Source organism: Schistocerca americana, chromosome 5 (assembly GCF_021461395.2).
Source record: "Schistocerca americana isolate TAMUIC-IGC-003095 chromosome 5, iqSchAmer2.1, whole genome shotgun sequence".
Classification (NCBI taxonomy): Eukaryota; Metazoa; Arthropoda; class Insecta; order Orthoptera; family Acrididae; genus Schistocerca; species Schistocerca americana.
Window position 1 is genome coordinate 569,124,885 of NC_060123.1, and position 26,103 is coordinate 569,150,987.

At 44.9% G+C, this 26,103-nt stretch overlaps 1 protein-coding gene across 1 annotated transcript in view; it reads left to right on the plus strand.

The window, feature by feature from the left end:
• Positions 1 to 23,516: 23,516 nt before the first annotated feature.
• LOC124616543 (neural-cadherin-like) overlaps positions 23,517 to 26,103 on the plus strand; it is a 172,071-nt gene continuing 169,484 nt past the window's right edge. Inside the window, exon 1 of the mRNA XM_047144861.1 lies at positions 23,517 to 23,727. Within this exon, the coding sequence (XP_047000817.1) occupies positions 23,517 to 23,727 (211 nt within the window). The remainder of the gene's footprint in view (positions 23,728 to 26,103) is intronic.

A 26,103-nucleotide genomic window follows, 5' to 3' on the forward strand; every position in this document is an offset into this window, starting at 1 on the left:
AGTTTCACTCCGAAGAGGGGTGGCCCTCCAGAGAGGCTCAGCCGCGGAGTACCGGGAGGGGGGCAAACACCCTGCCGTCTGCCGTTTCTGGCCGAGGGAGGAACCCAGCACACCGCGCGGTTTTCCTGCTCGTGACAGGCAAAAGTGGTACTGGGGTAAGTTATTAACTTGCAGCCGGGAAAGTTATCCAGGGAACTCTACGATTATGCACAGAACACTACCGGGTAATTCAGAAAGAGAGCCGGTCGCAGTGGCCGAGCGGCTCTAGGCGCTTCAGTCTGGAACCGCGCGACCGCTACGGTCGCAGGTTCGAATCCTGCCTCGGACATGGGTGTGTGATGTCCTTAGGCTAGTTAGGTTTACGTAGTTCTAAGTTCTAGGGGTACTGATGACCTCAGCTGTTAAGTCCCATAGTGCTCAGAGCCTTTTGAACAATTTTTTTGACACTGTGTTCGGCCTTGGTTCACCCGTTCCTGCCAACATCGTCGAATACAGGCTTCGCTCCTATTCAAATGTTGAGCGAGTCGCCGATTACTGCAACCGGCTTCTTCGAGGATAACTACACGTCCTCTCTCAGATACTGACATCTATGTATATTGTTCACGTGCCTGTCTGCGAGGCACAGTTTCTTTTCAACTCAGTACACGGAACGAAATTCGCATGAACTTTATGCCCTGTTGTTGACATGTCTCTTGTTTATAATCCTTGCCAATATCGCGTTGAAATGGCGCTGCAGCGTCACACATGCAACCATCGGCCGCCAAACACTACAATTTTGCGTTTTACGTCGACATCTGTATGAATATTAATTTGTGGCCAATTTGGGTGAAGCCGGCCGAAGTGGCCGTGCGGTTAAAGGCGCTGCAGTCTGGAACCGCAAGATCGCTACGGTCGCAGGTTCGAATCCTGCCTCGGGCATGGATGTTTGTGATGTCCTTACGTTAGTTAGGTTTAACTAGTTCTAAGTTCTAGGGGACTAATGACCTCAGCAGTTGAGTCTCATAGTGCTCAGAGCCATTTGAACCATTTGGGTGACTTCTTCGTGGTGCGTATTTTTGTGTGTGTCTTACAGACTAACAGAAAGATAGGGAAGATCTGCGTATTTTTCTTTTACTGCTGAGACAAACTATAAAATATAATCTATTTCTACTGGAAATTTGGAACTTACAAGACATACGACAGATTAGAGGTGAGTTGTAGTTTCCCACCACAAAGTCCAGCCCAGGGGTGGGGAGGGGGAAGTATGCACCACCGCTGGTTCTTCTTGTTACTAAGCCATGTGCCAATAACAACTGTACATGTTTTACGTGACTATAAATAACCTGGCATGTCTTGCGTGTTAGGTGATTTCCTCAAGGAAGTTGTAATCATAGCCCCTCTTGTTGCTGGGTGCAGCCCCTTGTGGCCGAGCAGTTCTAGGCACTTCAGTCCGGAACCGCGCTGCTGCTACGGTCGCAGGTTCGAATCCTGCCTCGGGCATGGATGTGTGACGTCTTTGGTAGGTTAGGTTTATGTATTTCTAAGTCTAGGGGACTGATGACCTCAGGTGTTAACTCCCATAGTGCTCAGAGCCATTTGAACCATTTTTTCAGAAATAGAGGGGTGATTCCAGTTGTTTATTACAGACAAGCTCCACTGAGGTGACAAAAGTCTCGGGATGCTTCCTAATATCGTGTCGGACCTCCTTTAGTTCGGCGTAGTGCAGCTACTCGACGTGGCATGGGGCCCAACAAGTCGTTGGAAGTACCCTCCAGAAATACTGAGCCACGGTGCCTTTATAGCCGTCCATGACAGCGAAAGTGTTGCCAGTGAAGGATGGTGTGCACGAACTGACGCCTCGCTTATGTCTCATAAATGTTCGATGGGGTTCATTTCGAGCGATCTGGGCGGCCATATCACTCGCTCGAACCGTCCAGAATGTTCTTCTACATGTACATGTACATCTACATCTACATGGATACTCTGCAGATCACATTTAAGTGCCTGGCAGAGGGTTCATCGAACCACCTTCACAATTTTCTATTATTCCAATCTCGTACAGCGCGCGTAAAGAATGAACACCTATATCTTTCCGTACGAGCTATGATTTCCCTTATTTTATCGTGGCGATCGCTCCATCCTACACAGTGTCAACAAAATATTTTCGCATTCGGAGGAGAAAGTTGGTGATTGGAATTTCGTGAGAAGATTCCGTCGCAACGAAAAATGCCTTTCTTTTAGTGATGTCCAGCCCAAATCCTGTATCATTTCTGTGACACTCTCTCCCATATTTCGCGATAATACAAAACGTGCTGCCTTTCTTTGAACTTTTTCGATGTACTCTGTCAGTCCTACCTGGTAAGGATCCCACACCGCGCAGCAGTATTCTAAAAAAGGACGGACAAGCGTGTAGTAGGCAATCTCCTTAGTAGATCTGTTACATTTTATACGTGTCCTGCCAATAAAACGCAGTCTTTGGTTAGCCTTCCCCACAACATTTTCTATGTGTTCCTTCGAATTTAAGTTTTTCGTAATTGTAATACGTAGGTATTTAGTTGAATTTACGGGTTTTAGATTAGACTGACTTATCATGTACCCGAAGTTTAACGAGTTCCTTTTAACACTCATGTGGATGACTTCACACTTTTAGTTATTTACGGTCAACTGACAATTTTCGCACCATTCAAATATCTTTTCTAAATCGTTTTGCAGTTGGTTTTGATCTTCTGATGACTTAATTAGTCGATAAACGACAGCGTCATCTGCAATCAACCGAAGACGGCTGCTCAGATTGTCTCCTAAATCGTTTATATAGATAATGAACAGCAAAGGTCCTATAACACTACCTTTCGAGACGCCAGAAATCACTTCTGTTTCACTCTCCATCAGTTACTACGAACTGTGATCTCTTTGACAGGAAATCACAAATCCCGTCACATAACTGAGACAATATTCCATAAGCACGCAATTTCACTACGTGCCGCTTGTGTGGTACCGCGTCAAAGCCTTCCGGAAATCCAGAAATACGGAATCGATCTGAAATCCCTTGTCAATAGCACTCAACACTTCATGTGAATAAAGACCTAGCTGTGTTTCACAGGAACGATGTTTTCTAAACCCGTGTTCACTGTGTAATTCATAATGTTCGAACTCAATATATGTTCTAAAATCCTGCTGCATATCGACGTTAACGATATGGGCCTGTAATTTAGTGGATTACTCCTTCCACCTTTTTGGAATATTGGTGTGACCTGTGCACCTTTCCAGTGTTTGGGTACGGATCTTTCGTCGAGCGAACGGTTGTATATGATTGTTAAGTATGGAGCTAATGCATCAGCATACTCCGAAAGGAAGCTAATTGGTATACACTCTAGACTAGAAGACTTCCATTTAATAAGTGATTTAAATTGCTTCACTACTCCGAAGATATTTACTTCTACGTTACTCATGTTGGCCGGCCGGTGTGACCGACGGTTCTGGGCGCTTCAGTCCGAAACCACGCGATTGCTCCGGTCGCAGGTTCGAATCCTGCCTCAGGCATGGATGCGTGTGATGTCCTAACGTTAGTTAGGTTTAAGTAGTTCTAAGTTCTAGGGGACTGATGACCTCAGAAGTTAAGTCCCATAGTGCTCACAGCCATTTGAACCATAGTCATGTTGGCAGCTGTTCTCGATTCGAATTCTGGAGTATTTACTTCGTCTTCTTTTATGAAGGTATTTCTGAAGGCTGTGTTTAGTAACTCTGCTTTGGCAGCACTGTCTTCAAATCAACCGAGAATAATTGTGGCCGCAGACATGACATCGCTCGTATGAAACTTCCTGGCAGATTAAAACTGTGTGCCGGACCAAGACCCGAACTCGGGATCTTTGCCTTTCGCGGGCAAGTGCTGTACCAACTGAGCTACCCAAGCACAACTCACGCCCCATACTCACAGCTTCACTTCCGCCAGTACGTCGTCTCCTACCTTCCAAACTTTACAGAAGCTCTCCTGCGAACCTTGCAGAACTAGCACTCCTGAAAGAAAGGATATTGCGGAGACATGGCTTAGCCACAGCCTAGGGGATGTTTCCAGAATGTAGGTGACGAGGTACTGGCGGAAGTGAAGCTGTGAGGACGGGGCGTGAGTCGTCCTTGTGTAGCTCAGTTGGTAGAGCACTTTCCCGAGAAAGGCAAAGGTCCCGAGTTCGAGTCTCGGTCCGGCACACAGTTTTAATCTGCCAGGAAGGTTCATATCACCGCACACTCCGCTGCAGAGTGAAAATCTCATTCTGGATGACATCGCTCCTTCGAAACATGAAGTCCATGAATGGCTGCAAAAAATGGCCTCTAAGTAGCCGAACATAACCATTTCGAGTCAATGATCGGTTCAGCTGGACCAGAGGACCCAGTCCACTCCATGTAAACACAGCCCACGCCATTAAGGGGCGGAGCCACCACCAGCTTGCACACCGCCTTGTTGATAACCTGGGTCCATGGCTTCGTGAGGTCTGTACCACACTCCAACCGTACGATCAACCCTTATCAACGGAAATCGGAACTGTCGTTACGAGCCCAGGGGTGGCCCCGGAGGCGATGTCGTGCAGTTAGCAAAGGCACTCGGTTCAGGCGTCTGGCGCCATAGCCTATTAACGCGAAATTAAGCCGCACTGCCCTAACAGATACGTGCGTCGTACGTCCCACATCGATTTCTGCGGTTACTTCACGCAGTGGTGTTTTCCTGTTAGCACTGACAACACTACGCAAACGCCGCTGCTCTCGGTCGTTAAGATGAGGCCGTTGAACACTGCGTTGTACGTAGTGAGAGGTAATGCTTGAAATTCGGTATTCGCCGCACACTTTTGATACTATGGATCTCGGAATAATGAATTCCTTATCGTTTTTCGAAATGGAATATTCCATGCGTCTAGCTCTAACTATCATTCCACGTTCAAAGTCTGTTAATTTCCGTGCCATTATCACATCGGAAACATCTTCACATGAATCACGTGAGTACAAATGACTGTTCCGCCAATGCGCCATCCTTTTATACCTACTGCACGCGATGCTACCGCCACTGTATATTTGCATATTGCTGTCCCATGACTTAAATCAGGTCAGTATATATTTGTAAAAGTTAGAAACACACTACGAGTGCCACTGGATAGAGGAAGGTTCAGAGTTTTGATACAGTTGCGCTGTTGTCTGTTTGTAGCAATAGGGTAACTACATAACAAGACAAATAATGTTGTGTGTTGGAATTTGTGCGAAGTCAGTCCATTGTTCAAGTGAAACGTGCATTCAGACGTCGATGCAGCAAGAAGCCGCGTCTGCACTTTCAGATTTATGACTGGCATACAAGATTCGTGGAAGCTGGTTACATATGCAAAGGAAAGAGCAGCTCTGGTCGGCCACGCTGATGAAAATGTCGAGCGTATCTGAGGTTCGTTTACACGGAGCCCTCGGAAGCCCACAAGAGAAGCAACTTCCTCACACAAAGTTGAGGCGTGCTCTGAAACGACGCCTGCATGTAAAGCCGTACAAGCTGCAGTTACTGCAGCACTGCGTCCCGGCAACCACAGCAGAAGATACGAATTTTGCAGTTTAGTTCCTCGTGAGACGGCAGAGTACATTTTCTTCCCGAATGACTATCCGATCGGATAAAGTAAACCGGCATGATGTAAGAATGTGGGGGGGGGGGGGGGGGGGGTGGGGGGGGGGGTCACAAAATCCTGGCGCTGTCGTCGAACTTGAAAGGCATCGAAACTGAATTTTTTTGTGCCGTTTCTGCTCTGAGATTTTATGGACCTCTCTTTTTTTGCGGAGGAAACTGTGACAGGAATGTCATACCTAAACATGCCGCAAAACAGGTTGTTTCCTCAACTTCACGAAGATTCCAGTAATTTTCGAGCTTATCAGCGCTCCGCCACTTTCACCTTGAGGCGCGGCTATATCTTAACGATACCATCCTACACAGCTGTATTTGAAAAGATGGACAGCAAGATATTGTTAATTTGCTTTTGACCTCCCAGGTCACCATACCGCACTCATTGCAATTTTTTTTTCTGAAGGATACCTAACAGACAGAGTCTTTGTCTCTCTTATGGTAGCTATTCTTCAAGGTCTGAGAAATCGAATTGTTGAAGTTGTGGATTCAATAAATAAAGGCCTGTCGATTCATGTGTGGAATGAAATTATCTACTGTTCCGATGTTTCTCGAGCAACAGATGGTGCTCATGTTGAGTGTGTGGTACAGTGCCTGGTTGAACACAAAGCTTTGGACCTTGATGTATCCGGTGACATGCGCAATGTGTTTCTATCATTCATAGTCTGTTTGTAATAAGCAACTGAAATCTGTTCTTTCTTTTTGGGTTACCACGGTACTTCTCCGCTTTATGAATTCTACTGTGTACAAGCGGAAGTCAAGACGCATAGGCGATATTTTTTTCTGCATGATACGTTGACAGCGATGACATCTCCTTAACCTCATTTGTTCTTCTGCATTCATTGAATGAATCTATTCACAGTACGATATGGGAGCATATTACCAGCGTCCCTAAACACCTAGATACATTTAAGTGGAGTGATTCGTTTTTGAAGGGATTGAAGCTGCAGAGGTTATCAGAATCCAGGAGCAGTATAATCTTAGGGAATAAACCGTTTTAACCCGTTTAATGAAAATTTTTTTCAGACTGAAAGACATTAATGTTTGGTTAATTTAATTAATGTCGTAATCATAATAACAAAATGAAGAAAAAAATTGTATCCGTTTTGTTTTCCAATGCAGGGACGGCTGGTACATACAGGGTTATTCATAAGTATCTTCGGGGTTCCAGAAGATAACTGCTTAAAAACCAGAAAAAAGACCCAAATCAGTGGACAGAGCATCTCTCCAGGTTTGTGATAAGAGTTTTGTAAGGGCACTGTTTACAAAGCGGCATATTTCAGAGCATGCGTGCAATTCGTTGACACGAATTGTGCGTGAAGACGCGACAGGAGCCCGCTTTGCAAATCTGGTCATTGTTTTGCCTACTTTAAGACAACAACTACTTTGATGCAACAATAAGGAGCGGATGATTTATCTACTTATATGACGTATCTGCTCCTTAATGGGTCAAATGGCCCTAAGCACTATGGAACTTGACCTCAGATGTTATCAATCCCCTAGAACTTAGAACTACTTAAACCTAACTAACCTAAGGGCATCACACACATCCATGCCCGAGGCAGGATTCGAACCTGCGACCGTAGCAGCAGCGTGGTTCCGGACTGAAACGCCTAGAACCGCTCGGCCACAGCGGACGGCGCCCCTTAATGCATCTAGCCACCAGGTGTATTACGAATCGAAACTTATAGAGATGCTCTATCCTCTGATGTGTGATTTTCCTACATGTTTCGTAGTTTTCGGGCAGTTGTCAGTCGTTTTATGAAACCCACATGATACGTATGAATAATCTTGTATGCATCCCAATGGTGTTTTGCCATAGAACCTATATGTTCCAGTGGTAATGATATGGATTATGATCCTGTATTCTCATTTATACTACACACTCAAAGACAAAAAGAAAGTCGCCTCACGAAGTAATTATCCAAATGGGACGGAAATGTACATGTAGAAAGAAACAAATGATCACAATTTCAGAAAAATTGGATGATTTATTCAAGAGAAAGAGCTTCAGAAATTGAGCAAGTCAGTACCGCATTGGTCCTCTTCTGGCCCTTATGCAAGCATTTATTCGTCCTGGCATTGATTGATAGCGTTGTTGGATATCTGACGGATATATTGTCAAATCCTGTCCAATTGGTGCGTTAGGTCGTCAAAATTCCGAGATGGTTGGAGGGCTCTGGCCATAATGGTCCAAACGTTCTTATCATACAATGAAGGCTTTCATGACCGGATGTTTCAGCTGCCGAGAAGTCTTCCGGGTAGTTTGGCCGTGGTCCAGGGAACTCTTCTATCCCTGACGTTTCGTCCAACGTAGCTTTGGACGAAACATCAGGGATAGAAGAGTTCCATGGACCTCGGCCATGCAACCCGGAAGAATTCTCGACACCTTAAGCGTTCTTAGTTGCGGAAAGATCCAGCGATACTGCTGTCCAAAGTAGGGCTTGAGAAGCACAGAGACAAGCAGGAGAAACCCTCGTCGTGTGCGGGCGGGCGTTATCTTGCTGAAATGTAGGACCAGGATGGCTTGCCATGAAGGGCAACAAAACGGGATGTAGAATATCATCGACGTACTGCTGTGCCGTAAAGGTGCCGCAGATAACGATCAAAGGAGGAGGAGATTAGTGTTCAACGTCCCTTCGAGGTCATTAGAAACGGAGCACAGGCTCGGATTAGTGGAGGATAGAGAAGGAAATCGGCCGTGCCCTCTCAAAGGAACCATCCCGGCATTTGCCAGAAGTGATGGAGGGAAATCACGGAAAACCTTAATCAAGATGACCGGACGCGAGTTTGAACTGTCGTCCTTCCGAATGCGAGTCCAGTGTGCTAACCGCTGCGCCACCTCGCCCGGTAACAATCAAAGGGGTCCTGCTACGAAAACAAACCGAAGGCGAGACCATCCCTGGTTGTCGGGCCTTATGGCGGGCGACAGTCGGGTTGGTATGCAACCGCTGTCTGGGGCGTCAACAGACACTTCTTCGGCCTGGAATCTCACTGATAGGAGAATAATTGTCGTCACAATGACCAGTGGAAGTGCTCCTCGTGTTATTCCGATCCAATGACTGTCAAGCATATATACTTGCATGATGGGTGGCTTCAGGAAGATCATACTCAAGACCAAGCAGCACCTCAAAGGCCCCACGATTAGCGTCCAAGAGGAAAGACAATAGTTGTTCGCTCAGTCATCCAGAGCCACACAGCCACATCAAGTACTTTGAATGAGTAAATGGATTTATTTGCAGCAAGACAGGTATCCAGTTGGACAGTGCGACTACATTTGCAGCACCACTGACTGTGAACACGGCGACCATTGTTGAGCTTACGTCGATGAGGTAGCAGAGGGTGATCCGCTGAGAATGGTGTGGCCTACGACAGCACTGGACGCAAGAGACTACGTCGTCTTGTCAGACGAGTCCCGTATCTGTGTACAGCATCACAATGGACATATGCATGTGCGCGGACACTAAATAAAACGAAAATTGCCAAACTACCTCCGTCATCGGCATACGGTTCCATTACCGGGCGCGGTGGTTAGTCTGCTATTAGGTGCAGAACACAATCACCTCCGGTCTGCATAGCCAGTAATTTGGGCAGCAAATCAAGGTCGGAGGCTGTGCCCTCGTGATGTTATCTTCCAACAAGATAAAGCAAGTTGGCATGTTGTCCATGCTGTTCTGACCTACCTCAATGCAGATGGTGTTCGTTTGGTGCCCTGGCCAGTACGTTCTCCAGGTCTCTCACCAACTGAAACCATCTCTTTGTGGGTCGCCGAGTGACTGGCACACCGCCACTCACCAGCCACTACGCGTGATGAGCTCAGTCACAAGAGCTGAAGTAGCATTGAGTGACGCACCCTTATCTGTGACCCGCGGTCGGTTTTACTTGGAGCCCAGTGAGGTTTAGCCATTATTGCTGCCAGATTTGGGAGCTCCGTGTACTAAATTGCGCACACTGTGTACTCTGGAAAACCTACAAATTCAGTTACATATTCTTCCTACTGTACTGTATATGCACAATAAGTACGAGGGCTATCCACAAAGTACATTACGTTTTGGAATTACAAATAAATAAAGTATTGGAATTTTTTTATTATATACAGATGAAAGCCACACTTAAATACTACTTTTCTACAGAGTTGCCATTTAAATTAAGGCACTTATCGTAGCGATGGACGAGCTTGGAAATTCCTTCGTCGTAAAATTCGGCCGCCTGCGCCTTCAACCACGTGGTTACCTCTTCTTGAAGCTGTGCATCGTCATCAAAACGCTGCATAGCCAACCACTTCTTCATTGTTGGGAATAAGTGGAAGTCGCTCGGTGCCAGGTCGGGACTGTACGGCGGATGAGGAAACGACTCCCACTTACAAGATTCGAGAACTTCACGAGTGGCATTTGCCGTGTGGGCCCGGGCGTTGTCGTGAATCATCAAGATCTTTGAGCCCAACTTACCCCTGCGCTTGTTTTGTATTGCTCTTCTGAGGTTGTGCAGAGTTTGGAAATACCTTTGAGAGTTTATTGTAGTGCCTCTTTCCAGGAAATCCACAAAAATCACACCTTTTCTGTCCCAAAGACAGTCGCCATGTGGTTGAAGGCGCAGGCGGCCGAATTTTACGACGAAGGAATTTCCAAGCTCGTCCATCGCTACGATAAGTGCCTTAATTTAAATGGCAACTATGTGGAAAAGTAGTATTTAAGTGTGGTTTCATCTGTATATAATTAAAAAAATTTCTAATACTTTATTTATTTTTAATTCCAAAACGTAATGTACTTTGTGGATAGCCCTCGTAAAATTGCTTCATTTGCTGTCCTTCCAGGTGCTGCAAGTCTTATGGCCAACGCTTTATGTACGGCCTTGCTAAGATATACAGTAGGGTGGATTTTTAGACATGAATAAACAAACAAATAAATAAGGCCACAAAGCCACCGAAAAAGTAAAAATGAATTATTTGACAGGGCAAGAAAGCTTGCGGGGAGCACGCGCGTGGTATCTGCCGTACAGCTCGCATTGGCCCCACTCTGAGCTCCTTCCTTTACTGAGGCCAGCTTTGCAGATAAGCGCTGCCCGGGCGAAATGTAAATCCGCATGCGAAGCCCCTGCGTAATGTTCTGCGGACACGCAGGCGGAGAGCGTGGGGGGAATAGGGGGGGAGGGGGGTGCGTGCGGTTTGGTCGCAGCGCCAGTACTCTCGCCCTTAAACACACACAGAGAGAGAGAGAGAGAGAGAGAGAGAGAGAGAGAGAGTCGTAAAAACGCGCCCACATTACAGCTAGCGGTGGTGCTGTGGACAAAGCCGAAAGCGTAGGTGAAACCTCTAGCTGGTCGCAACAGGCGTACCCACAAAACAATACGGCAAAGAGTGAGGTCGCGGAATAAAGGAGAAACTTTGAGCAACATTTTCTTTAGGCACAGATGTAGGATGAAGTAGTTTTTGTGAGTGTTTGCGTGTGTGGGGTGTAGAGTGGGACGGGAACGTGTGTGTGTGTGTGTGTGTGTGTGTGTGTGTGTGTGTGTGAGAGAGAGAGAGAGAGAGAGAGAGAGAGAGAGAGAGAGAGAGAGAGAGGAGAGAGAGAGGAGAGAGAGAGATTTATCCTTTTCTGTTTTTCCGGCTTTTAAATGTGACGAGGAAATATCTTAGTGAACAGTTCCGCGGGATATAAGAAGCAGGATCCATGGAAACCTCTTTCGTTGCTGATCAGCGAAGAAAGATTTGGGTTTTAACAGCCGGCCGGTGTGGCCGATCGGTTCTAGGCGCTTCAGTCTGGAACCGCGCGACCTCTACGGTCGCAGGTTCGAATCTTGCCTCGGGTATGGCTGTGTGTGATGTCCTTAGGTTAGTTACCTCAGATGTTAATTCCCATAGTGCTCAGAGCCATTTGAACCTTTTTTTTTAGTTTTAATATTCCACCTACAACGATATCATTAGTCTAGAGTACAATTGTACTTGGGAATGTAACCAGATACGGTGTATAGACGTTATTTTAATGTGATTCTGATAGTGACTTATGCTGAAACTTCTTAAGGCGTATAATTTGTAAAATAAAAAAAGCTGTCATGACTGAAAATTACATTAACTAGAGATGATATTGACGGTACATAAACTCGAATAAGGCAACGGTGGCAGCAGAAATCGGATCGGTCTTTCCTTGTCGGAGGAACTATCCGGGCATTCACCTCAATCGTTTCATATACTCTAAGGCAGGCCCCTCCCACTCCCAAGTCCAGTACCTTAACAAGGCGCCGCCTCACTCGGGTGGAGTGGTTTGAGGAACGCTCCACGGGCGCCAGAGAGCTTCAATTCAGCCGTACTGAGCTCATCTGGTAACCTATCCAACCAGATGCGATCGAACACAGCTCTAGCCAGTCTCCGCACGAGTTGTGGTCTGCCACGGATTAATCAACACTGCACTGTCTACATTTCTTTTTAGATTCGGCCATGTTTAGTATCAGTTATTTGTAAGATATAGCAATCAAAATCAATTTTGTCAACCTCAAGTCATCATCGGCGCATCTCTACACTGTGTTAGTAACTACAAAAAGAATTTTAAATAAAAAATATGTACTTACTTTTCTCCGGCACTCCCAGAAAAAATGACTTTGATTCACTTTAACTTGTGTGGTACCTAACTATATTCGCTAAGTTATGAACGAGGGCTCCTATAGTCGAGACAGCGTAAGAAGATCCCTGAAAGTTCGAAGCGCAGTTGTCAGCTTTCGACAACGAAACGCTGACGACTGCAGGCGAAAACGGTAGCCACCTACAGAACTGTGACGACACTGAGATGTTTACAAAATCACGTTACGTTATTGTTTGTAGGCGTGCGAAGTTGCTGCGTCCAACCCACTGCAGTTGTCAGGGATCAACTTAGGGCGACGCAACCACAATTCTCGATCGTCAGTGGCCGGCCGCTGCCAACCTTGCTTAAGTATGTTGTGCCTTGCTGTGTTATATCATAAATCAGTACATCTCCTGATGAGCGACGAAGCGGTTCCTGGCTTAACACTGGTAGCGCCAGATACTCTTTTCACTCCTCGGAGAAGGGCAAGGGGTGCACCGAGGTGTCGAGTCGTTCTCAAGTTATTGACATTTTACTCAACCCTTCCATAGCTTACATATTGCTGCGTTTTGCCGCTCGCATGCCAGTTTGACAAAGCGCATCCTAGGAGAATACTGAGGCCTAGAACTGCTAAGCATGGTCAGCGAAATGAAATGAAAAGCTGCAAACGGATGGTAGGCTACGATTGACGAAACACAGAGAAGAATAAGTATATCAACGAAGCGTTACCTTCAGTAATTCACCAGGATGATATATACAGTAATGGAAATTAAAAACTTGAAGTTAAAATAAGATGCGGTATACCTTAGTATTATAGTACAAATCCGATCATGGCGCACCATACGAATTGCTGATAATTGCTTATGTGCGCGATCAGTCATGTTCGTGTCCTTCTGCATTGACACGTGCGTGAAGTCTTGACTGTGGAGGTTACGTTGAGACGTATCAATCATACGGCTCTTTATGGCCGGCCCCTGTGGCCGAGCGGTTCCAGACGCTTCAGTCCGGAACCACGCGGCTGCTCCGGTCACAGGTTCGAATCCTGCCATGGATGTATGTGATGTCCTTAGGTTAGCTAGGTTTAAGTTGTTCTAAGTTTAGGGGACTGATGACCTCAGATGTTAAGTCCCATAGTGCTTAGAGCCATTTGAACCATTTTTGACTCTTTGTGTAGTCAGTTTCTCGGCATACATATCATACTAGTTTTACCGAAGTATAATTTTCTTGTAAAAGCTTGATCCTTAGCAATGGACCAAAAGAAAAAAGGCCGTGATGTTTCGATAAATGTAATAAAGTCTATGTTTACGATCTCTTCGAAGACGATGAGTGATCAAAAGTATGCAGAAGGAAAATGTAATTCGTATGAGAAATAAATCTACGTCTATGGAAATGGAATGAAATCAGTAACTAGTTACAAATTAATACATTTACTCATCTGACGAAATTGTGGGAAGTTGCAGAGTTTTTCTTTTTGTTGCGGATAAGCAAGTACATGCCTGCTTTTTTGGCGCCGCCATATGTACACTGCGACTGCGGCCATTACATTTTGAATCGTTATGAAAGAGAAGAACACTGGACTCTGCCTAATGCAGTCTGTTAACCTATACACGAAAATTTTTGTGCAAAAAGTAAGGTAACTGTGACTCGTAAGTCTCTTATCGAGGGTAACTTACAAATGCTGCAACGTATGTGACGAAGACGTGGAGGGCATCATTTGTATCGTCGTTGTAGTGAGTTGACTAGCATATGAATAATCCAGCGGTACAGGTTTCGACTGCTATTTGATAATGGTTCTATCATTTTACGCTCCTTCGTCTGTGTGTAAGTGAAAAATATTAGTAACTGCCGTGGCTCTGACTTCACGTTTAGCTGTAGGTCTCTCATAAATTTGTTGCATGAAATACACGCTTGTATAATTCTGTAGAATTTGGCAACAAGAGGTCCCCATTAGAGACTGGAACAAGCTTCGCGTTCACATACTTCTAAGAACATATCCCATCTTCAACATTCCGTCTTTGATAGTTGAAAGTCGGTGACCCATCACATAATCCTCTTAACAGTCTTTCTTCATTCTTCCCGGTCCTCTGCATCCCGGAGTAGCTGGTCCCATGTTTGCGTCTTCTCCTTTATCTGGTCTATTCATCGTCTCGGTGGTCTTCCCTGCAATCTTTTCCCTTCGACTTTGCCTTGGATGACGATCTTTTCCAAGTCATCCTTCTGTCGTCGAGCTATGTGATCAAAGAACTGCAGGATTCTCCACGCTGAGTTCTTGAAGGATTGATTTGTTGGTCCGTTTGCCCATAAATGACATACTCAGCAACCGCCTATATGTCCACATCTCAAAAGCATCAATTCTTTTGCGGTCCCCTTCAGTTATTGTCCATGTTTCAACACCCTTAAGGGAAAACTGGAAACACGAGAGATTTCAGCGCTCTCAATTTAATATGTCTGGTTAGGGCTCGGTCTTTCCAAATCACTGTCAGCGTCGATGCGGCATCCCTAACCAGAACAATTATACGTCGTATTTCTTGTGTGTAGCCAGCCTCTTCCTGAACCACTGAGACCAGGTAGAAAAAGTGACTAACTTCTTCATATTCTGATAGTACATCAGTAGCTTGTAGTGACTAACTTCTTCATATTCTGATAGTACATCAGTAGCTTGTAGTGACTAACTTCTGTCAGTTATCATGATCTTGGTCTTTATCTTATTAATTGACAATCCAAGTTCCTCGCTTTCTCTCTTAACTCTATCCAGTGGTTCCTTCATTGTCACTTGTGATTCTGCCCACAGTGTGGTGTCATAAGCGAATCTTAAATTAACGATTCTTCGTTCTCCTATTCGGATCCCACCAGAACATACCCGTTCGACACCACTGTTGATTAACGCTCCACGCTCCCACTTGTAGTCCCGCACACGTGTGGAAAGATAATGTCCTGTTATAGCGTCCATCTTGGCTCGTGGCGGAAGCATGAAAATAGAGATGGTAATCCAACATTAACGAAGAGTCCACTATACCATCGTCAGTTTTGAAGTACCTAGAAAGGCTTTGTGCCACCGAAAGATGATCCGAACAGGCCGCGCCAAACCTATATGGCTGCCCTGTACAGATGTAGCATCGTCAGTAGCTCTGAATGTGACTGTGGAGCAGCTGAACAGACCACGGGCCCCGTCATCCGATAGAGTTCCAAGGGAAATTAACCTCAGAATAAGGTGTGACATCCTGGAAGCTAAAGCTGAAGCCATTAACAGGATATCTAATACCAATATACGAGGGGCAAGTAGTACAACATATTTCTTTCGGAAAGCATGTTGGTTTTATTCATGATTCCAATACACCATATTATTCCCTATTCTTTTGCTGCTGTTGTTGTTGTTGTGTTCTTCAGTCCTGAGACTGGTTTGATGCAGCTCTCCATGCTACTCTACCCTGTGCAAGATTCTTCGTCCTCCAGTACCTACTGCAACCTGCATCCTTCTGAATCTGCTTAGTGTATTCATTTCTTGGTCTCCCTCTACGATTTTTACCCTCCACGCTGCCCTCCAGTACCAAATTGGTGATCCCTTGATGCCTCAGAACATGTCCTACCAACCGATCCCTTCTTCTAGTCAAGTTGTGCCACAAACTCCTCCCCAATTCTATTCAATACCTCCTCATTAGTTGTGTGATCTACCCATCTAATCTTCAGCATTCTTCTGTAGCACCACATTTCGAAAGCTTCTATTCTCTTCTTGTCTCAACTATCTAGCGCCCACGTTTCACTTCCATACAAATACTTTCAGAAACGACTTCCTGACACTTAAATCAATACTCTTCTTCAGAAACGCTTTCCTTGCCATTGCCAGTCTACATTTTATATCCTCTCTACTTCGACCATCATCAGTTATTTTGCTCCCCATTCTTTTGCTACAAAACCCTATTTTTCAACATAATTTCCTTTTAATGCGACGGCCTTACACCACTTCACTGGGAGGGCCAGTATACCCACATGGTACCACTCTGCTGGTCGACGTCGAAAACAACGTCTTGCTGTATCAATAATCTCCACATCATCCACGAACTGCTTCCCGCTGACTATTGGGCCAAACTGATTGAAATCTTCTGTTAGGCGGCAAGGAACCTAGCAGGCACAACCCTTGTAGTACCGCAATTGGTGGAGGAGTGTTTCAGCACTACCAACAGAGACGTGCAGTTGAGAAGCAAGGCGTTTGAGTGTGAACTGTCCATCACCTGGAATGAGACTGTCCGCACGTTCCAACACAGACAGCTGTGTGCGGCCGGTCGGCACGCGGGTACAGGCTTGCGCGACGTTGTTATGATGACAGACGCCTCGCCCAGCGACTGCTGTGCTTTTGCTCACTGACAGGTCTCCGTAGACATTCTGCAAGCGTTTATGGGTATCTGTGACGCCCTGGTTTTCCGCCAAAAGAAACCTGAAGGCAGCACTCTGCTTGGAACCCACCTGCGTAACAGATGTCATTTTGAAGCTACGTTTATTGCCGCCACCTACCGTAACTGTAGGGGGTGAAGCGTGGACGTTCCACAAGGTCCAACTCTTTTTAATAAAGCATTTGTGATTTGTAATTTTTTTCGTATAATTTGTAAGTTGCACTTCGCTTTTGTCTTGTAAAAATTACATTTTGGTACTTTTAGATCTTAATTTGCCACATGAAAAATAAATGTTTGCCCTTCTCCAAGGACAAGTAAGACGCCGGTAGAAGAAGCAAAGCTGACGTAGTCTCGATTTCATACTGAACCGGCAAGCAAACAAAATCACGGCGAATCTTGGCTAAGGGAGGATTTGTTTGTGCAGGGTTCAAGTAAACAAGGCGCCCTCGCTGCTCGACCGCTGCCCTCGTTCTTCTACTTCCGAGGCAGCATTCACCTTCCCTTACCCTTGTTAAAACTGCCCGCTCAGCTAAATCTTGTTTGTCCTGTCACAACGGTTCAAGAAATTCGGTATCTACGCGGCTTAATTGCACCAGCGTCGGCGACGGAACAATTAACCGACTGGCGCAGACTATCTCTATCCATTACTGTAGCACGGAAGTAGTGTTTGAGAAATGTAGCGGGAATTAATGAAACGTAGACAGTTGAAAATGGCTGGTGTTACCGTCGAATTCGTAATCTCCGGGGCCGCTAAGCTGATTCATAATTAAGTCCAGGTTTCCACGTTTTTGTGAATAGAATCATTACAAAAACTATAGAACGGTGGAGAAGTAACAAGACTTACAAGGTTGCCACACCATTATGTTCTGAAAACAGGGTGCGCAATAATGTTCTTTTCGTAGTTGACAGCTGACGTGCTTCTTCCTAGCAGGTGACACGGTTCCGTTGAGCCACGGTCCAGTCGCGATGGTCCCGTGCCAACTGGAATAGTAATTGACGATGGAGGAAAAGGCGGGGGGAGGGGGGTGATAACGTGCAACGACGCTAATCATCTAGCTATAGGCAACACAATTAACGTAGGAAATAATGAGGAGTGAAATTAAATTTTGAAGCACGCATGTTCTTCTCTTCATATATCTCGTCATCAAGAACTACTGCACGTGAAACATAAGAACTGAAATCACTACACAAATACTACAAAAAGTTTTCGCGGTATCAGTCCCGTACTCAACCGCTTAATTCCCTAGAATCGTTGTTTCTATTTCAAATGAAAAGGCGTGGAAATTAAATAAAGTACTTGTAGCTAACAGTGAGTTGATCCACTTGTCCCACAGGGTGTTTCAAAATGAATATCGGTGTTTTCATGCTTTGCACCATTTCTTACGTTCAAGAGCGTCACCATCAGTATTGTTTGTGTATCGGTGCGCGTACACTGTTTCTTGTGTCTTCCGTTAGAAAGCGCTAGTAGCAAAGATGGCAACTACTTAAGAGAAAGCTATTTATATTTTACAGTACTCAAGGACCGAATTTATTGTTACAGAGCAACTTGCGTTCCGTATTAAGTTCCATTTTAATCCTCCAGGTGATAATAACATCCGTGAGATGGCTATCGTCAGTTTCTAAAGCCTACAGTCTACGATTTACGTGCCAACTTCGGGAACGAAATGTTGCTTCAAGACGATAGAGATTTTATGGTTTGTGTCGTCCTCAGTGATGAAACGACATTTCACGAAAACGTAAATGTGAACACACATAATGTGTGCATCTGGGAGTCAGCAGATCCACACGGGATGGTACAGTTGCAATGCGCTAGAACAATGGCTCATTCCTCAGTTGAAGGAAGCTGAATCACAGAACTTCATTTGGCAGCAAGATGGTGCGCCGCCTCTCTGGCATAGTCAGTACGCGATTTGTTAAACGACACTGTATGGCTGCCCTAACGTTGGATTGTCCGCAAGGGGCCGGGTGACTGTTTCGCATGGCCTCCACGTTCACCCATCCACCGCCTTGCGATTTTTATCTTTGGTGTTGCGTGAAGGATCATGCGATGTGTCTACCCTACTAGCCGATCTACCCAAGTTACGAAACAAGACTGAAGCAGTTGTTGCAACAATTATTCCAGGTACACTCATCAACGTTAAGGAAGAACTTGCCTATCGATTTGATGTGCGCCTTACGACAAATGGTGCGCACATTGAACACTTTAAGCAAAATAGTTTCTGATTATCATTATTTTGATGTATTCCACTGAATCGCGAAAGAAACTTATGTATTCAAATACATAGATACGTAAACAGGCAGAATACGGCGTTACGGTCGGCAACGCCTATACAAAACATGTGTCTTGTACAGTTGTAAGATCGGATACTGCTGCTACAATGGCAGGTTATAGGGATTTAAGTGAGTTTGAACGAGGTGTTATAGTCGGAGCACGAGCGATGGGACACCGGATCTGCAAGGTAGCGATGAAGTGGGGATTTTCCCGCGCGACCGTTTCACGAGTGTACTGTGAATGTCAGGAATCCGGTAAAATATCAAATCTCTGATATCACTACGGCCGGAAAAAGATCCTGCAAGATCGGGACCAACGACGACTGAAGAGAATCGTTCAACGTGACAGAAGTGCAATCTTTCCGCAATTTGCTGCAGATTTCAATGCTGGGCCATCAACAAGTGTGAGCGTGCGAACCACTCAAAGAAACATCAACGATATGGGCTTTCGGAGCCGAAGGCCTACTCGTGTACCCTTGATGACAAAACGACACAAAGCCTTACGCTTCACCTGGGCCCGTCAACACCCCACATTGGACTGTTCATGACTGGAAACATGTTGTCTTGTCGGACGAGTCTCGTTTCATAATGTATCGAACGGATGGACGTGTGTGGGTATGGAGACAACCTCATGAATCTATGGACCCTGTATGTCGGCAGGGGACTGTTCAGGCCAGTGGAGGCTCTGTTGTGGTGTGGGACGCGTGCAGTTGGGGTGATATGGGACCACTGATACACCTAGATACGACTCTGACAGGTTGCACGCACGTAAGCATCCTGTCTGATCACCTGCATCCATTCATGTCCACTGTGCATTCCGACAGACTTGGGCAATTCCACGTTCCGACAGACTTGGGCAATTCCAGCAGTACAATGCGACACCCAACATGACCAGAATTGCTACCGACTGGCTCCAAGAACACTCTTCTGAGTTTCAATAGTTCCGCTGGCCACCAAACTGCCCACGTATGATGTCCGCAGCTCGTGGTCTCGCGGTCGCGTTCTCGCTTCCCGAGAACGGGGTCCCGGGTTCGATTCCCGGCGGGGTCAGGGATTTTCACCTGCCTCGAGATGACTGGGTGTTTGTGTTGTTCTCATAATTTCATCATCATTCTTGAGAGTGACTCAATTGGGCTGAGTAAAGCTTGGGAATTTGTATGGGCGCTGATAACCCCGCAGTTGAGCGCCCCACAATCCAAAACATCATCATCATCATATCTGGGATGCTTTGCAACGAGCCGTTCAGAAGAGATCTCGTACTCTTACGGATTTATGGACAACCCTGCAGGATTCATGGTGTCAATTCCGCCCAGCACTACATTAGACATTAGTCGAGTCCATGCCACGTCGTCTTGTGGCACTTCTGCTTGGCAGGTGTACCAGTTTCTTTGGCTCTTAGTGTGTTTGTAACTGTAAGTTCAATGTAATAAATGCTGCAAAGCCTAAAAACCCCATATTCATCATGAAACATCCGATATTATAGTTGCGACATCATATCCAACGGTTGTGCACATTTTATAGTGTAACTAGCTGACAAGCCCGGCATCGCCCGGGTATTCATTTTGCCTGCTGCGTGTTAGAAGCGAAAACAACAAATGAACTGTGTTTGTTGTGAAGCATCTAAAAAATTTCATTTCCATATATTCGTTAAAACACCTTTTAAATTATGAAACAGTCGTACAAACAAATATGCTTAATGTACTAATTTTTTTAACTACAGAATCCAAATTAAGGAATATGATCGCGGATAGTTTCTATATACTGGGCGCACCTTCTTCGCGTGTCTACAACGCGATTTTGTGAATGTGTGTATGGCAACACCTCTTCATTGCTCTATAGACGGCTATCGTTTTCGCCTATAGCCGTTTGCGCTTCGCAATTAAAAGCTGTCAAAAGCGCAGCAGCCAGGTATCAGCAACTTCCGTTATTTGACTAGATTGTACTAATGTCTTACAAGGGAACCTCCCCATCACACCCCCCTCAGATTTAGTTATAAGTTGGACCAGGGATAGGCCTTGAAAAACTGAACACAGATCAATCGAGAAAATAGGAAGAAGTTGTGTGGAACTATGAAAAAATTAAGCAAAATATACAAACTGAGTAGTCCATGTGCAAGATATGCAACATCCAGGAGAACGTAAGCTTACGAGCGCCGTGGTCCCGTGGTTAGCGTGAACAGCTGCGGAGCGGGAGGTCCTTGGTTCAAGCCTTCTCTCGAGTGAGAAGTTAAATTTTTTATTTTCAGACAATTATCGAAGTTCAGGCACTCACAAATAATCAACTTCGCTCTCCAAAATTCCAGGACATGTTCAGATTTGCTTGAACATATGCAGTATTTGACGGTCTACACGCGGAAACATTTGAAAACGTAAAAAACGTGTTTTGACAGAGCACAGGGAAAACTGTGGGACTGTGAAACTGTTGCATTTATTTGTTGCAGTTTATGTGACAAACTCTTATGTTTTCATCACTTTTTTGGGAGTTTTTATCACATCCACAAGAAAACCTAAATCGGACAAGGTAGAAGAATCTTTTTACTCATTCGCCAAGTGTGCGAGTTAGGTGGGTCGACAACATATCCCTGTCATGTGACGCACATGCCGTCACCAGTGTCGTATAGAATATGTCAGACGTGTTTTCCTGTGGAGGAATCGGTTGATCTATGACCTTGCGATCAAATGTTTTCGGTTCCTATTGGAGAGGCACGTCCTTTCGTCTACTAATCGCACGGTTTTGCGGTGCGGTCGCAAAACACAGGCAGTAAACTTATTACAGTGAACAGAGACGTCAATGAATGAACAGACAGATCATAACTTTGCGAAAATAAAGAAAGAAAAATTTTCACTCGAGGGAGGACTCGAACCAAGGACCTCGGGCTCTACAGCTGCTCACTCTAACCACGGGACCACGGCGCCCCTCAGCTAAGGTTGTCCATAATGTTGCTTATGTTGCGCATGGACTACTCAGTTTGTATATTTTGCTTATTTTTTCATAGTTCGCCACAACTTCTTCCTGTTTTCTCGATTGATCTGTGTTCAGTTTTTCAAGCCTATCCACTGTGTCAATTTATAACTAAATCTGAGGGGGGTGCGATGGGGAGGTTCCCTTGTTAGTAGTAAAGAATAAACGTATTAAAACTTCATGCATGATGCGACATTTTTTCACGTATCTTAGTGATCCTTCCTGAACTATGTGCCGTACAATGATATACGAGAGTAATCTCAAAAGTAAGCTCTATTTTTTTATAAGTACATAGACCTGTTTATCTCTACAATGGTTTACATCCGTTTACAGCTTGAACATTTAGCTATTTTTCGACATAATCACCATCGTATGCCCATGTGATACCAGCTCGCCGCCATGCTGTTCAGAAAGTTATGAACCTCTTCTTTCATCTCGTCGTCGGAGCTGAATCTCTGGGACCGCAATTAACGCTGACAGGTACTGTGAGACTCTGAAAAAACTCAAACGGGCAATTCAGAACCGGAGAAGAGGAATGTTGAGCAAGGGCATACACATTCTCCATGACAACGCTCGCCCACACGTCGCCCGGCAAACCGTTGCTTTCCGGTATCAGTTTCAGTGGAACATAATCACCTACCCACCCTACAGTGCTGACTTGGCGCCCAGTGACTATCACCTGTTCCCTATTTTACAAGAACATTTGGCCGGAAAGCGATTCAGCTCCGACGACGAGGTGAAAGAAGAGGTTCATAACTGTCTGAACAGCATGGCGGCGACCTGGTATGACAAGGGCATACAAAAACTGCCACAGCGTCTACAAAAATGCATCGACAGAAATGGTGATTATGTCGAAAAATAGCTAAATGTTCAAGCTGTAAACTGATGTAAGGCATTGTAGAAATAAACCGGTCTATGTACTTATGAAAAAATAGGAGACCTTACTTTTGGGATTACCTCGTATTTGTGCAGGTATATTTAGAGGCATGTATGGGTACTCTGAGAAATATGTTGCGAATAGAGTTGGTATTAAAGAAGTGATAAATTAAAACGTCATGCACGATGCGGTAGTTTTTCACGGATCTCAGTGTTTATGACGTCATATCTTCTGATCTAGGTGTCATACAATGATATAATTATGAACGTACACACGTCGACATATGTGGATACTGTCTGCAAAATGTGTTGCGAATAGTTGGTAGAAACGAAGTAACAAATGTAAACATCATACACAATGCGGCAGTTTTTCATGCTGCTCATTGTTTGTGACGTCACGTCTCCTGAACTGTGATATGTGGTTCTAATCCCGACGGCGATTATTGCATGACAGTAAGAGATATGTGTACCAATTTTGGTTGAAATCGGTCCAGTGGTTTAGGAGGAGGTACGGAACACACACACACACACACACACACACACACGCATACACACACACACACACACACATATATATATATATATATATATATATATATATATATATATATATATATATACTAATAGTCTGCAGGGTTCGAAACCATATGTGTGCAAGGAGTGCCATCTAATTATATCCCCCCTATATATATATATATATATATATATATATATATATATATATATATATATATATATAATTAGATGGCACTCCTTGCACACATATGGTTTCGAACCCTGCAGACTATTAGTACTACAAAAAACGATATTAATCTGCGACGTAATACATTGCCTCGCGTGACGTGAATGACTTGTGCTGTTGCAGACACGGACAACCAGCGGGTGATCATCCACGTGAAAGACGTGAACGACGAGCCTCCCTACTTCATCAACCGTCCACTGCCGATGCAGGCGGTGGTGCAGCTGAACGCGCCGCCAAACACACCAGTCTTCACGCTGCAGGCGCGAGACCCGGACACCGACCACAACATCCACTACTTCATCGTCCGCGACCGCAGTGAGTATCGCTCCACATACTTAACAAAGTACCCCTTCAATTTTGCATTTCACATTTCAGCCGTGTCGTTGCACTGAGAAAAGGAGGAGCTGGGGCAACATGATCACCATTGGCTTGATCCTGTGCCAAAACTTCTTTACATTATAACATGGACACGAAAAGCACCTGCACAAGGCATCGATAATGAACTTTGAAAGTACGGCGGTTTGCCTTTACATCTAAGTGTCCTACGACTGTATATCATACGCTCCAAGACAGAAAAAAAGAAAACGACGCACCACAAAATAATTAAACTTCCTGGCATATTAAAACGTTCTGCCGGACCGAGACTCGAACTCCGGAGCTTGCCCGCGAAAGGCAATAGGTCCCGAGTTCGAGTCTCGGTCCAATACTGTTTTAATCTGCCAGGAAGTTTCATATCAGCGTACACTCCGCAGCAGAGTGAAAATCTCATTCTGGAAACATGTCTCCGCAATATCCTGTCTTCCAAGAGTGTTAGTTCTGCGAAGTTCGCAGAAGAGCTTCTGTGAAGTTTGGAGGGTAGGAGACGAGGTACTGGCAGAACTGAAGTGTGAGGACGGGTCGTGAGACGTGCTTGGGTAAGTCAGATGGTAGAGCACTTGCCCGCAAAAGGCAAAGGTCCCGAGTTCGAGTCTCGGTCCGGCACACAGTTTTAATCTGCTAGGAAGTTTCATATCAGCGCACACTCCACTGCAGAGTGAAAATCCCATTTTGGCACAAAATAGTTATCCGAGTGGGACGAAAATCAGTACAAATGATGTACATGTCCAGACAATTTGAGTAAGTGAATACAACGTTGGTCCACCTCCAGCCCTTACGCAAGCAGTAATTCGGCTTGGCATTACTGATAGAGTTCTTGGATGTTCTCCTGAGAGATATCGTGCCAAATTCTGTCCAACTGACGCGTTAGATTATCAGAATCCCCTGATGGGTGAGACCTTTGGAGAAAAGAAAACCACTTGTATGAATATCAAGAGCTCAGATGGAAACCCAGTTCTAAGCAAAGAAGGGAAAGCAGAAGTGGAAGGAGTATATAGAGGGTCTATACAAGGGCGACGTACTTGAGGACAATATTCTGGAAACGGAAGAGAATGTAGATGAAGACGAAATGGGAGATACAATACTGCGTGAAGAGTTTGACAGAGAACTGAAAGACCTGAGTCGAAACAAGATCCCGGGAGTAGACAACATTCCATTAGAACTACCGACGGCCTTGGGAGAGCCAGTCCTGACAAAACTCTACCATCTGGTGAGCAAGATGTATGAGACAGGCGAAATACCCTCAGACTTCAAGAAGAATATAATAATTCCAATCCCAAAGAAAGCAGGTGTTGACAGATGTGAAAATTACGGAACTATCAGTTTAATAAGCCACAGCTGCAAAATACTAACGCGAATTCTTTACAGTCGAATGGAAAAACTAGTAGAAGCCAACCTTGAGGAGGATCAGTTTGGATTCCGCAGAAATGTTGGAACACGTGAGGCAATACTGACCTTACGACTTATCTTAGAAGAAAGATTAAGGAAAGGCAAACCTACGTTTCTAGCAATTATAGACTTAGAGAAAACTTTTGACAATGTTGACTGGAATACTCTCTTTCAAATTCTAAAGGTGGCAGGGGTAAAATAGAGGGAGCGAAAGGCTATTTACAATTTGTACAGAAACCAGATGGCAGTTATAAGAGTCGCGGGACATGGAAGCAGTGGTTGGGAAGGGAGTGAGACAGGGTTGTAGCCTCTCCCAGATGCTATTCAATCTGTATATTGAGCAAGCAGTCAAGGAAACAAAAGTTCGGAGTAGGTATTAAAATCCATGGAGAAGAAATAAAAACTTTGAGGTTCGCCGATGACATTGTAATTCTGTCAGAGACAGCAAAGAACTTGAAAGAGCGGTTGAACGGAATGGACAGTGTCTTGAAAGGAGGATATAAAATGAACATCAACAAAAGCAAAACGAGGATAATGGAATTTAGTCGAATTAAGTCGGGTGATGCTGAGGGAATTAGATTAGGAAATGAGACACTTACAGTAGTAAAGGAGTTTTGCTATTTGGGGAGCAAAATAACTGATGATGGTCGAAGTAGAGAGGATATAAAATGTAAACTGGCAATGGCAAGGAAAGCGTTTCTGAAGAAGAGAAATTTGTTAACATCGAGTATAGATTTAAGTGTCAGGAAGCCGTTTCTAAAAGTATTTGTATGGAGTGTAGCCATGTATGGAAGTGAAACATGGACGTTAAATAGTTTGGACAAGAAGAGAATAGAAGCTTTCGAAATGTGGTGCTACAGAAGAATGCTGAAGATTAGATGGGTAGATCACGTAACTAATGAGGAGGTATTGAACAGAATTGGGGAG